Source organism: Paroedura picta, chromosome 6, assembly GCF_049243985.1.
Source record: "Paroedura picta isolate Pp20150507F chromosome 6, Ppicta_v3.0, whole genome shotgun sequence".
NCBI classification, from domain to species: Eukaryota; Metazoa; Chordata; class Lepidosauria; order Squamata; family Gekkonidae; genus Paroedura; species Paroedura picta.
In genome coordinates, this window is record NC_135374.1 from 39,775,437 (window position 1) to 39,789,986 (window position 14,550).

General features: G+C 40.6%; 1 protein-coding gene across 2 annotated transcripts in view; it reads right to left on the reverse strand.

The window, feature by feature from the left end:
* The window catches only part of PROS1 (protein S), a 37,607-nt gene that overhangs the window by 16,799 nt on the left and 6,258 nt on the right, over positions 1 to 14,550 (reverse strand). For both annotated transcript variants that reach the window (XM_077342207.1, XM_077342208.1), the window contains exons 2-7: positions 13,730 to 13,887; positions 12,514 to 12,538; positions 9,770 to 9,856; positions 5,361 to 5,483; positions 5,055 to 5,186; positions 1,752 to 1,877 (exon numbers count right to left, since the gene is read on the reverse strand). In XM_077342207.1, the coding sequence (XP_077198322.1) occupies positions 1,752 to 1,877; positions 5,055 to 5,186; positions 5,361 to 5,483; positions 9,770 to 9,856; positions 12,514 to 12,538; positions 13,730 to 13,887 (651 nt within the window). The remainder of the gene's footprint in view (positions 1 to 1,751; positions 1,878 to 5,054; positions 5,187 to 5,360; positions 5,484 to 9,769; positions 9,857 to 12,513; positions 12,539 to 13,729; positions 13,888 to 14,550) is intronic.

The following is a 14,550-nucleotide window of genomic DNA, read 5'->3' on the forward strand; positions in this document are numbered from 1 at the left end:
TTCACTGTTTTCAATATTACATGTATATTAATACCCAAACATACTGGTTCTTCTACCAACTGTGACTCTGAGAGCATTTCTGTTCAAATAATGCACTTTCTTTTGTTTACCACAGAATTTGTTTTCTATCTTCAATGTTTCTTAACCCTCATATGGCAAAAAGTAAAGATACATGTGATATGTCAGCTCCAATTGCAGAAGTCTGCAACTCTGTCTTAAGTATTTGATATACTTGACATATTTTGTATCAAAAATGAAGACATTTATATGCTTAAATTCTAGAAATATGCTGATATGCTAAGTTATACATTTTATTTTTATGTATTATTTATTATTAACCTTTTATGCTGCTGCTCCTAGACCTCCTAGCCCAGGGTGGCTTACAACATTGGCTAAAACAATAAAAACCAGTACAATACTAAAAAAACAAAAACAAAAGACCCTCCTACCCACTCTCCAACACCCACCCCTCCTAAACCACAAAATTTCTACCACAGATGTATGTGCCCAGGAAAATATGAGAGACAAGGCCAAAAAGGCCCTGGCACTGGTCGAGGCCAGTAGAAATTCATGAGGGCTGGAAGTCTCGAACATTTGTACCTGCCGAGTGTAAAGCTCTGTGGGAAGCATTGGGTCCAGTTAAAACCAAAACTTGATACAACTGGCAACCAATGTAGCTGCCTCAGCACCAGCTGGATATGAGCTCTTCACAGTGTTCCAGTGAGAAACCTATCAGCTGTATTTTTGTAACTGCTGAAGTTTCAAGAACAAGGATAAGGGAAGACCCACAGAGTGAATTACAGAAATCTAGTCTGGAGATGATTGTCGCAAGGATCACTGTAGCAAAGTGTTCTGAAGATAGATAGGGTGATAGCTGCTGTGCTTGGTGAATGTGGAAAAACACTAACTGGGCTACTTTAGTAATCTGAGCCTCTATTGATAAGGAGGGCTCTAGAATCACTCCTAAGTTCCCAGTGGAGTCAGAGATCTTCAGTCTTACCTGTCTAGGGTGAAAAAATGTGCTTTCAGATCCATCCCCACCTCACCAAATCACAGGACCTGTCTTGGAGGGGTTGAGTTGCAGCCAAACCATCACTACTTCCAAACAACTGGCAAAACTTTCGGGGGAGCGGGGAGTCAGGGCAGCCACCCATCAAGTAATAGAGATGGGTGTCATTGGCATATTGATGGCAATCCAGTCTAAAGCTCTGGACAAGTTGGCCAGAGGGTGCCTAAAGATGTTAAACAGTGCAGCGGAGAGAACCGCCCCCTGCAGCACATAAGGGAAGTGGTAAGAGCACAACTCCTCCTCTCCCACAGCAACCCTTTGTGTCCAGTTCAAGAGAAAAGAGATGAGCCACTGACAGGTTGTCCCACGAATTCCATTTCCAGCAAGGCAGCAAGCAAACAGCTCATGGTCAACGTCAAATGCTGCTGACAGGTCTAGTAACACAAGGATGCCCAAACCTCCTATATCCAACTGTAGATCATCTATCATGGCAGCCAACACCATCTCCATCCCATGGCCAGGTCGGAAGCCAGACTGGAAAGGGTCAAGAACTGGAGTATGCTAGAAACTGATCTGCCACGGCCCTTTCAATCACCTTGCCCAGGAACAGGATACATTATATTCTTGTTAAATAGGCAAAAGTTGTGATTTGCCATGCAAGTAAGTATCGAGGTACAATAATGACAGTGCACACTTAAAGATGTTCAAAGTTCTCCTTTAAAAAATAAAAATTGGGATCTACCTTCACATTTCTTTGTAGTTGAATTATAGGCATAGCCTTCTGCACATTCACATTCGTACTTCCCAGGAATATTCTTGCATTGTGCTGTTCCACAAATGTTTGGGTTTAACATGCATTCATTCCTGTCTGTACAAATAGAACATTTACTCATTTCCAACATAAATGCATTCTTTTTTCATGTGAAGCTCTTGTTTCCTGCCATATACCCATAAGGGAGGAAGTGAACTCAAGAGAAAATCAGAAATTTTTGAGGCATGAGTTACTCCCCAATGAAATGTGCTCATACGAACATGTAGGTTCACATGGAAATGTTTTTTAAAAACAACAAAAAAACTAAAAAGGTTTTTGAAAACAATATATTAGTGACAGCTTAAACAGTAACAACATAATTCTCACATGGACATCCATAAACTAGACCTCACCACACATTTCATAATTTAGATCCTCACTTGGTAGGTAAATAAAAGTAAAGATAACATTGATGATGCTACTTAAAAAAAAAGGTTATAGTCATGTGAACAAAGAGTTTTCAAAGAAGTAATGCTCTCATTCTGGTTGTCAGAGTTTGAAGTGATATGGCTAAATCTTTAGATTTCCATTGGTACCACAAGCTCTCTACTTCTTTTGAATTAAGCATTCTCATCATAATGTATAGCACAATCCTAAACAGAGTTGTAACCTTCCCACTAGCTGCAATCTATTAAGAAAGGCAAACCCTGCTTAAGATTGCAGAGTCCTAGAATTCAATTGCAAACTAAAGAGATAGAAGTTTGAGTCCAGTGGTGCCTTTTAAGTCCAACAAAGTTTTATTCAAGGTACTAGCAGCAAATCCCGTTATGAAAATGAGCCATATAAGAGTGGGAGGGCTCCTGCACATCAGGGTGGCTGAGCTCACTTGCTGGACGGCTGTGATCTACAGGAGCCCTCTTGCCCTTTACCCTCCCATGTTTGTTCCTGTAGAGCAGGGAGGGCCAGCCAGCAAACAGGGCTGGATGCTCCTCTCCGAGAATTCCCGGTAGCCAGGAGACTTGGGAGCATGGCGCAGATGCAGCAGAGCACAGCCGGATGGCCTTCCCTGCCCTCCTAACAGCAAGAATAGTGAGGAGTGCAGAGCAGTAACCACAGAGCGCAGCCAGACAGCCTTTTCCACTTTTCCAATGGCCAGGAGGGTGGGGAGCATAGGGTAGCTGCAGTAGTACACACCTGGATGGGCCTCCCCACCCTCCTGGCAGCCAGTATGCTGGTGAGTCCAGTATGCTGTGGCAGAACATGACTGGATGGCCATCTGCAGCTTCCTGTCTTACCACCTGCTGGCTCTTCCTTTATGCCAAGTGCCGGGAAGTAGCATGGAGGAGGAGCAGCAGCAGGGGGGTGATCTCTGATTGCCCCCAGTGGGGGATTGCCATCACCTTATTGGGTGGATGTCCTCCAGTGAGAGCTAATCAGAAGCTTGGCACATCGCTGGACGGATATATTTTTAAAGTAGAAAATTAAGCCACTGAGGAAGATTTTTTTCCCTCTGAAAAGCTAGTAAAATCATGAAACTTGTGCCGGCATATATTTTGAATTAAAGACTTGATTTATTTGTAGACATCTCATCATTTTTTTTCTTCTTTCATCATTCGTGGCTGTTTGTTTGCTGTTGTATTACGTGCCAGAAAGTGGTATGGAGTAGTAGGAGGAGAAGGGTGGGGACGAGCGTCTGATTGTCCCCAGTGGGGAATTGCCATCACCCTATTGGGTGGATGTCCTCCCGTGAGGGCCAATCAGAAGCTTGGTGTGTCATCAGAAGGATGTCATCTATTTATGTGGTATGATAAGCCTTCTGAGGAAGTGTGCATGCACATGAAAGCTTATACCTTTAAATATAACTTTGCTGACCTTAAAGGTGTCACTGGACTCAAACTTTATACCCACCTGAACCTAGATAGATAGTACTTGGGACCATGGACTAGGCTTCCAACCCTTGTTGGAATCGATACCATCTGAAAGGAAAATGGACTACAAGGTCAACAGATTCTTGGGCTAAATATGTATGTAATATGGCTGGAGATGTCAAAAACACAGTTCCACAATTGATTTGGGACAGGCGTACTGAAACTTGCCTGTACCACCCTTGATACTGTGACCACAAGCAAATGTGACTAGAGGTGGTCCATATGCCAGATCTATGACTCATGCCAGGTAAAGTGTTTTTCCTCTTTTGGCCATTTGAAGATATTTCTTGTTGATATGTTTGAAATGTGTGAGTCGCTAGAATTGTCATGGTTCTGTGCAACTCCATTTCCAAGGTCCTTATAAGTTAAATGTCTCAGGGAGTCAATCGTTGTCTGTGCATATAAAATACACATTAAGCTTCCATGTATTATACACCAATATAGGATGGGGGAGACTTGTCTTGGCAGTCATATGTGTAAAAAGGATCTAAGAGTCTTAGTAGACTATACATTGCACATTAATGTGACTCATATGGGATTTTGGGCTGTATCAAACGGAGTATCGTGTCTAGATCACAGGAGGTGATCTAGAGGTGATCTTTACTCTGCTCTGGTTCGGCCTCACTTAGAGTACTGTGTTCAGTTTGGGGCACCACAGTTGAAGAGGGATGTAGACAAACTGGAGCATGTCCAGAGGAGGGCAACAAAGATGGTGAGGGGTTTGGAGACCAAGACATATGAGGAAAGGTTGGGGGAGCTTTGTCTGTTTAGCCTAGAGAGGAGATGACTGAGAGGGGATCTGATAGCCATCTTCAAGTATTTAAAAGGGTACCATATAGAGGATGGAGCAGAGTTGTTCTCTCTTGCCCTGGTGGGACAGACCAGATCCAATGGGATGAAATTAATTCAAATTAATTCTAAACATCTGGAAGAAGTGCCTGGCAGTTAGAGCAGTTTCTCTCCTCCTTCCTCGGGAGGAGGTGGGTTCTCCATCTTTGGAAATCTTTAAGCAGAGGCGGGATAGCCATCTGATGGAGAGGCTGATTCTGTGGAGATTCAAGGGGGTGGCAGGTTACAGTGGATGAGTGATAGGGTTATGAGTGTCCTGCACAGTGCAGGGCATTGGACTAGCCGACTCAGGCGGTGCCTTCCAACTCTATGATTCTATGGACATTTCACATGTTAGTAAGGTTAATTGTGAAGTACCTATTGGACAATTATGTTTTTTTCTAGAGTATTTAAATGGCCAAAAGGCTACCTCTTGCAGAATATGTATGAAAAAAGCATTCAGCAATGTGATCAGATGGAAGTGAAGCACAGTGATCCTTTATGTGCAAATAGGGATTGTTAAGAAGAATGCCCTTACCCCTGCAGATCAGTTTATTCGGAAGCATAAAATAACCATCTTCACAGGAGCAGCGATAGCTTCCAGGAAAATTAATACAAATTTGACTGCAACCTCCATTTTCATTTACAAGATCGTCACATTCATTTATATCTAGAAAACAAACAAACAAGAACAAAAGCATTATCTTGGACAGGTCCTTTGCTGACTCTGTAATTTAGTATGAAGATAAGCATTAAATATGTATTCATTTGTATTTTGTGTTTTATATAGATAATATATTTTAAATGTCCTGATAGCTGCCACTGGTTCCATTCCAAACTATACCTTCTTCACACTTCTGTCCATGCCATCCTGGCTTACAGATGCAGGTAAACGTGGCTCGGCCATCTCTGCATTCTTTATAACCATCTTCATTGCATGGCAGAGGAATACACTGATTTGAAATTACTGCAGAGGAAGAAAAAAAATAATAATTAGTCTTCACCTAATCTTGTTTGTCTAATTTGTTCCTAAAACAATATTCCGAACAATGGGAAAAGCTTGCTAAACAAGAACAATATTTTACGAAGTCAATGTAGTCCTCCTAATTCACTCTTAGAGCTTGTGGGGACTTTTAGAATCATGCCTACAAAGGACATAGGCACTGGTGCGACTAATGGCAACTTTCCTATCATCACTGGTAAATAAATAAGCACTAGAAGTAAGAACTTTGCAAGCACTAGAAGTAAGAAAAAAAACCCCAAAACTAAAATGCATTTATTTTTAATTTAACAGATGAATTTATTAAAATATTTCAATCCCACCTTTCCCTACAAAGAGACTCAAATACATGCGTAAAACCTGATCCACGAATTTAACTGGAAGGCACTAGAAGAGGAAAGATTAATTTATAAGGAAGGTACAGAATCTAAAGTCAAGGTTAAAGTCTTACTGCTTTGAAAATTTGCAGTAAGATGTGCGTGCATAAAGGGCCAGACTGGCTTCTAGACCCACTGCTTCACGAATATGTAATGCTGATTTGTACTGAATTAGAAGACTCTCAGTATTGTCTGTTCTGATTTCCCTAGTTTTGAGAGAGAGAGAGTCATTTCCCAAATCTGTAATCTTTTTTTCGAACTAGGGAATGAACCTGAAACTGAATAAATATTAATATAAATAAATAAATAAATTTTGTACTGTTACTTGAAATAGCCTTTCTCCTGAATTTGCAATTCTAGACTATGCCTTCGAAAGAGGTGGCAGTGAGCAGGAAATTACACTAATCGATACAGATCTAGCCAGAAAAGTCAGCCACAGGCAGAATTCAGAAATAAATTTTTAAAAGGATTTTTATTGAAAAACAAAATAAAAATCCCTAACACACAAGCACACAAATTAAGCAAACACAGAAGAAATCAAAAGAGGTGGTCAGGTGCAAAAGGGGGATTAAGTTTCTGGGACAGGACAACTTTATATTTAACGTTCAAAATGTGCAGCAGTCCAGTATTGGAAAGAAGCAGCCTGTATGAAGAGCTAAAAACACAAGACGGGAATGGCTACCTTCTGTCTCCTTTTTATAGCCTGATTTGTATATTAAAGTTAAGATTGGATATACAATATAACAATGTCCCGATGGGATTAATGGGGCAAAATTAAATAAAGTTAAAAAGGATGATGGCCTGGCAAGGTGTCCTGATAATGCCAGCATGATGTCGCTGGAGATGTCTCAAACTGTGACAAGTATCAGTATGACTGGGGAAGTCCCAAGGGATTTCCCATGTAAAGACAAAAAGGTGCAAATGATATACACAAATAGGTATTTAATTTGCAGATGGGAGCTTGACTTTCCTGATGTAGGCTTGAATGGGAATCTGGAGCAGGAAGGGAAAAAACATTAAACCAAAGATGGGATTTATGAGACAGGCCACAATCTTGCAGATAGTGCATCATTGCTGCATTGAGAAAGGGAAAGATTAACAATCAGGGGTCCCTCCCCCAGGTCGGCTGCAGGATTACTGCAGCTGGGTTGCACCTTTTCTCCATGACTGCTTGCAAGGAGATATTTTGTTCAGTCTCTTGGGCAGGCGACTCTGATCTTCCAGATTAAGTTTGTACTGTTACTACAAGCCAATTCTCACCTGTTTAGCTTGAGCCACTGCAGAATTTTAAAGACTGGATTGCCATGATATTCAGTCACGGCTACAACACTCTTTTTTTTTTTTTTTTGCTTGTAATATCATCAGAGTTTCCCCAGTGGGTAATCTATGACAACCAGTTTATGATACTGACACGTATGAGGAATAAAATTAACATCAAGTACAGCGGCATTCCTCACTGGAGACCATTCAGCGAGATAATATGCTCACACACAGCCCTGCCACCACCCAAGAGGCTCTAATGAGAGTAAGAAAGAGAGGGAAGGGATGAATAAAAACACACTTTAATTTGTGACTGCAAGCACACTAGCACAGCAGCCTGGGAACCCTGTTCTGTCTCTGATTGCATGAGGGAGAATTACCAAAGGTTCTTTTTTGCTCTCCTGTGTTCTCAAGGACAAAAACAGGAACAGATGCTTAAGGATAAGCATGTATTTTCCACTTGGGATTGGTTTCCATGCGCTTGACAATTTTGTTACTTGAACAACATGAAGAGGTACTTTCAGTTAAGAAGAGTGGATGCTTTACATAGCTTATTACTTACTGATGTCTTACCCCACACCTTTTTGAAGGAATCTGATCAGATTGACTGAATGAAGGACAAACTAGCTTTTCTGCAGCTTTAGGACTTAATGAATGCAGATTTTTAAAAGCAAGAAATCCCTACATTAGGCAGGATGGGTAATGGTGGAGCCTAACATACTATTTCTTTCCGTTGCAGATCTGCTTGGAGGTGCAATCCACACAACATCAAACATGCAAAGAAGTATTACACAGGTTCATAACAAGTTCATTGTAGAAAGAACTATTAGTCAAGATAATCAGCCATGTGCCATGAGGAAACAGGTACTTTATATGGCTGATGATCAAAAGGAGAGAGAATTGTGCTGCAACTGTAGCATCCAAATCAAGCTACCCATCAGATATAATACTGGGCTGATGTATGGTGTTTTCCCCCCAAAACGTATAAGGATATGCATATGTTCTTGCAAGACATTGTTTTCTTTGAGACTTATGAGTGGATAAGAGATAAAAAGAAGAGATAAAGGGTGTAGGTGATAACTTCTATATTTGGGATTGCAATGATGAAAGAAGAAATGCACAAACAAATATAAAATTCTATTGGCAAATTCTCTTAATTAAAAAGGGCTAGGAATCAATATCCTCTCCCTTCAAGCTAAAGCAAACTGCAGTGAAATTGACACAGCTGGAGGGCTGCAGTTGTCTCCACCAGGAAAGCTATTTAAAGTGCCAGCGAACACAGTGGATCCAGTTATAAACACAGTCTACTTCTTTGCTCCGCTTAAATAAGTTAAATAAATGTGCTGTGTCAAATGTCTCTTTGGGGAAGTGGCTGATACACAATATAAAAGCTAGACATTCAGTTTCAACCGCATAATTTACTTCACAAGCTTACACACATTTTTTAAATTATAAACCATGACAACTGATTACAGTACACAAGCAAAAAGATGCCTATATATTAATATCCAAATGGATATTAAAATCAGCTAGTTAATAATAGTTACCAAATGGATACATGTACAGTGGAGATGATCATTGAAAAGCCCTCCTAACTTGAATTCATTTAAGATAACTAATCACAACTAATCACTAAACCACAACAACAAAAACTGGGGTCATTTCTAGCTTTCTTTAACTATATTGAAGCTCCAGATGAAAAGTCTGCTTTTCACAGTTACACAAAGTAAAGGAAGGGAAATAGGGGAAACAGATACTGCACAGTGTGTATTTCCAGCCATACAGTCACCACAGAAAGGGCCTTCCTGCTGTAACCCCTGAAGTTTGGTTCCAGGAGCCTAGAGGATTCCCTGGAACGCACTGGGGCAAAGTCTGGGCTCTACAGCTGGAGGGGACCATTGGCATAAATTCCTAATTTCACTTTCAAAAACTTAAGCAAACAGGAAACTGTAAGTTAAGTGAGTTCAACTGTGCCACCTCCTTGATTAATTCCATCGACCTATTAATTTCAGAATTTTCCTCTCCGTTCAAACTCCAGAATAAGAGGATGTAAAGCACAGGGGAGGGCAGGATTCCACTTCCTTTATCACACCTGCACTAAATAGGCATACACTCACATACATAAATCTCAGTAAAAGAAGAATCTCACTTCCTCACTTTTCCTGTAAGCGGAAATGGGATATCTCCTGTGCCTGCTAGGTATCTTTCCTATGCTGTCTCTGCAGAGAAAAGAACTGGCATGAAAGACCCAGGTTAAGAGGCGTGAGATCACAGCATCTGTATTGAGTCCATAGACACTGCCCAGACCCACCAATCACACACCAGCATGCCAACAACTATTCCTGATGTCTCTGCCATCTTCCCACATACAGAATAGAATTGGGGAAGGAAGGATATAGAAAAACTAACTCTGTACATGGGATTAACTTCCAATTCCCCAACATGGAATTAACTTCCAACTTCCCAATCTTAGCATCCAGAATAAAGAGCAGAAGAAGACAATAGTGAACGGGAGCAAGGAAAAGCAGTGAGTAGGAGGAGGAGGAAAAAATAAAGGCACAAATGATATTCTTCTTCCCTGCAATTCTTCATGGGTATATGATTACAAAAGCTTACCCTTCACACAAGACCTGAGGTCTACTGGAACATCTGAAGCAACTGGATATGTCCTGAAAAGTCCTGCTCGATGAGAGGCCAGGCAGTCTGTCAAAGCATAAAGCAGCTTACACACAATGACAAGGTCACATTTCAAAATGCAAAGAACTAAATTACTCTCTGAATTATACCTTTAGCCTCTAGGTAAATAAGGCAAATAGGATGAAAGTGAGAAAACTTTTCCTTGTCATGTCAATGTTCAGTGTATAGGGAAATTTTGTTCATGTGAGATAATGAAAAGTCCAATTCCTCCTGCAGTTTAAATTTGAAGGAGCTGAATTGCAGAAGTACAAGTCAAGTTTTGTTGTTTTGGTTGTGCAGATCAGTCTTGTACTCTAAGTTTTATGATAAATGTATTTTTATATTCTCTTTATCATTGTTCCTAACCCAACCTTGTGAAAATATTTGCCACAACCAAATATAATTATCCTATGCATTTTTCTTTGACAACATAATTGACCATGACTTTGAGATTCAGTCTCCTCTGGATAGGTTGCACTCCCCCTAACTCAAGTCTTCAGCTGCAGGTTTGCTATATCTGATGAATGCCAAGTATTATCTATTATGTTATCTATGGTATGCAGCACCTTCAAGCAACTTGGACTATGAATGCCAATATGTGTTGAGAATAGAGGCTTCACCTAGAAAATGACATCCCCTTACAGGGAAAGGACCCCCCCCCCTTCCAGACTGCAGTACTTCCTAGAACCATTATGATATTTGGCCATAATATCCATGCTCTGGTAATAGCCAGGTTGCTAGAATTAGGGGGACCCTTATAAAGTCAGCTTGTGAAGATGAAGCTATGCATGTAGCAGATGCTATGAAACTTAATTCCAGTCACTCCTAAACTAAGTTGTAAGAGATAATAACAGACAGCTTCCCAGCATGTCTTTAATTTAGGCCCAGAACTGCTATGTCCACTGAAAACTTGATTCAGGCCCCTTCTCTCTTACACACACAAACACAAACTGTGTGAAAGCTGCTTCTTTGTGGAGCTAACTCCAGTGGGACAGCTGCCAGGACAATATAGTCTGAGGGCTGGACAACATTTTTGTCAAGCTTTGCCCACCCAACTCATCTAGCACCATCACAGGAGGAACACTTGGAGGAAACCTTCTGGGCTGGAGGAGAACAAACATCTGCAGATATTTCTGTCATTTGGTTACTGAGGTTGCTTCACAACTTCATGGACATAGTGGAACCAACTGAGCTTGTTGGGAAGCTCAGGAAAAGCCCAGGAAAAAAAGCAGCCCTGGAAGTTGCAGGATTATTGCTGGATGGAGGACTTTTGTCAGTTTTGTATCTGTTCAGTGAGAGGCGGGCAACAAAGCTGATGAGGGGTTTGGAGACCAAGTCATATGAGGAAAGGTTGTGGAACTTGGTCTGATTAGCCTGGAGAAGAGACGACAGAGGGGACCTGATAACCATCATCAAATATTTAAAAGGGTGCCATATAGAGGATGGAGCAGAGTTGTTCTCTCTTGCCCCGGAGGGACAGACCAGAGCCAATGGGATGAAATTAATTCAAAAGAAATTCCATCTAAACATCCGGAAGAAGTTCCTGACAGAGCAGTTTCTCAGTGGAACAGTCTTCCTCAGGAGGTGGTGGGTTCTCCATCTTTGGAAATTTCTAAACAGAGGCTAGATAGCCATCTGACAGAGAGGCTGATTCTGTGAAGGTTCAAGGAGGTGGCAGGTTACAGTGGATGAGCGATAGGGTTGTGAGTGTCCTGCATTGTGCGGAGAGTTGGACTAGATGACACAGGAGGTACCTTCCAACACTATTATTCCTTTATTCTTTGATTCTAACTCTTCCTGCACAAATGTTGCCCTTTCAAATCATCACTCCCAAACAGCTTTTACCTGTACTGTCAAAAATTATGGTAAGCTTTAAATTTAAATAATCTCCACAAAGGAAAAAAACCTGCTAATTTTCCACGATAAAAATTCATAAGGAGAAATAATTAAATATCAAGAATTAAACAGTCCAGCTTTCCTGCAAAGAGTATTTATCTTTACACTGCAGCACCCACAACTGCATTGTTGTTTAAAAAACAACAACAGTAAAATGATCAAGAATCAGCATATAAGATTATGTCATTAGGAAACATGGTACAGATGGAAGGGGTTTTATTTCTCTCCTAAGGAGTCTCAGATGTGCAAAATCAGCAACTAACTGTATGCATCCATTCTCCACTGTAGCCTCAAACTTATGGACCGTCCTTCCTGAGAAGGTCAGGAAGACTCCCACTTCCTCCGTTTTCCACTAATTATGCAAAACCAAATTACTCAACAGGGCTTTCCTACATACATAGTAAGTTGTACTGTAACAAAACAGCTCAATAAGATACTTAAGTTATGTTAGGGACCAGTCTATAGTTTGTACAGTCTGTTATTATAAGTCGGAACTTATAATCTAATGTTCAGTATTTAACACATCATAATAATATCTGTGTTTTGCTTCAATTCAGTCTATATTTCCAGCTAGTTCCAGATTCCTACAATCTCAATCCAACTGCATTACCTATTGGATATCCCACACTGTTGTATTGATTTACTCTGTGCAATGTGACTTGAGCCTTAGTGAGGAACATGGACTACATATAAATTATATATTTCACCTGCTTCAATATCTTTCTAAAAATGTGATTAAATTAACCAAATTGATAATATGGAAATTATTATTATTTTGCTAAACTTACCTAAATATCTGGGATAGAAATATTCCTGTTTTTTTAAAAAAAGGGGAAAAATCAAGTTAGAATGTTAAAATAACCAAACATTAATTGCATTGTTTTGAAAGATAATTTGCATTTACTAGTGCTATAACTTTAACAGATCATTAAAAATAATGTTATTATCTTTATTATTTGTTGCTTATTGATAATGACTGGAAGTTCAACAGAATGGTGTTTTCTGATGTAACGCACAAAGTATATACTATATTAATTAAATGTGGGGGAACCTAGCAAAGGAAGCAAAGATTTTTTCATTGCATGCTTCAGTTTTGTTTAAAGTTATGCAATTGAGGCCTAGTATTTGACTAGGCACGAGAGACTCATTTTCTATCCCCGCTCTTCCATGTGAGCTTGTTAGGGGACCTCACATCTGTCACTCTTGATCATTCTAACCTACATCACATGGTCACTGTGGGGATAATGGAGATGGGGAGAGTGGTGTTATAATCTGCTTTGGATTTCCATGGGGAAGAAAAAGGGAGGTATTTAAAAAGTCTAACTACTTAATGCATGCACTGATTTTTCAGTGCTCTGTGTATGTCGCACATTTTCTCTCTACCATCCTGACAACACCCTTTTTAAGTAGAATAGCATTATTATACCACTATTAAAGCCTTGCAGTGTGTGACTAAAAAGTATGTGGTCTCTAGCCCTGAAGAAGCTAAGCAGCTGTGAATCTGCAGTGCCCAGACAGAAGACCCTGGGAACCCCAGATAAACTACCTTGCATTTCATGATGCAAAAATGGCAGGATCTATACATAAGAAAATAAAAAACAGGTTAGGCTGAAGCGACTGCCTTAGGTTACACTTTGTGCTCTTTACTATTACCATATTTTATTAGGCCTATAGTAACCGTTTACTAAGAGCATATTATGAAGTTCTGCCTATGAAAGCAATGAAGGCTGAATGCTGAAGAACACCACCTAAAGAATTCAGAACCTTCATGGATTACACTGCCAGTCACCCAAGGACTTTTGAGCACTCCTAGTAATTTTAAGTATTTGCCCAACCTTTAAATAACCTCCTGGTATTTGCTTGGGAAGCTAGTCATCTAAATGTACACACATATTGATGAATCTTGAACACTCCAAGTAGATACACAAACAGACACAAAATCAACCTATGTTCTGCCAACATTAGGTCCCTCCTTAGTAACTGGTCAATATATATTTGTCTTACTGTTTCAGGGTTATTTTCAAAGACTTCTCTGGCTTCTTCCTTATTGCACAATTCTTCAATGCATTCCCGTTCCAAATTTCCCTTCTTACTTTCTTCCATAAAGGAATTTGCCCGACGTTTTCTGACCAGGAACTCTGAGGCATGATGCTGAGATATAACTTGATAAAAACAAAAAATGAGCATTCAACACACTGTTCCACAATCAAGCAATTCTGTAAAGTGAAGATTCACAGTGGTCCATTATGCACATGTTGGATAATGCACTTTCAATGCGCTTTTGCAGCTGGATTGTCCTGTGCAGAACAGAATAATCTACTTCTAAAGTGCATTGAAAGTGCATTATCCAATGTGTGCATAATGAGCCAGTTTAAGATTCTGAGGAACTGGTGAGATAGATCTGTATAAAGAACAGGAATCGGTGGTTTAAATAAAATACCCCCCCCCAAAAAAAAACCCACCACAACCATCACAGCTAGAATTGTTAAGAATCTGTTCCATATAATGTATTTCTGGTAAGGCCTTGGTGGAGGAGCATGTCTCATGGCTTATGTGCTACTCAGTGCTTCACCCACTCAGGGCAGCTGTCCCACCCCTGAGTGCCTCCTCCTCCAACCGGCTTGCCTGTCTGTCCAGCAGACATCCAATCACCTTCTGTCTCCTACCCCTGACCACCCCCCTCCTCCTTCCACTTCCCTCCAAGGCTGAGAAGCTGCAGATGCCTGCTGCATGAGAGCTGCCCCTGCCGGAGAGTTCGCTGCTAGGGGCTTCCAGCCTGCAGCCTTTCTAGCTGCTGGGGGGAAGGGAGAGGCCATCTGCAGAGT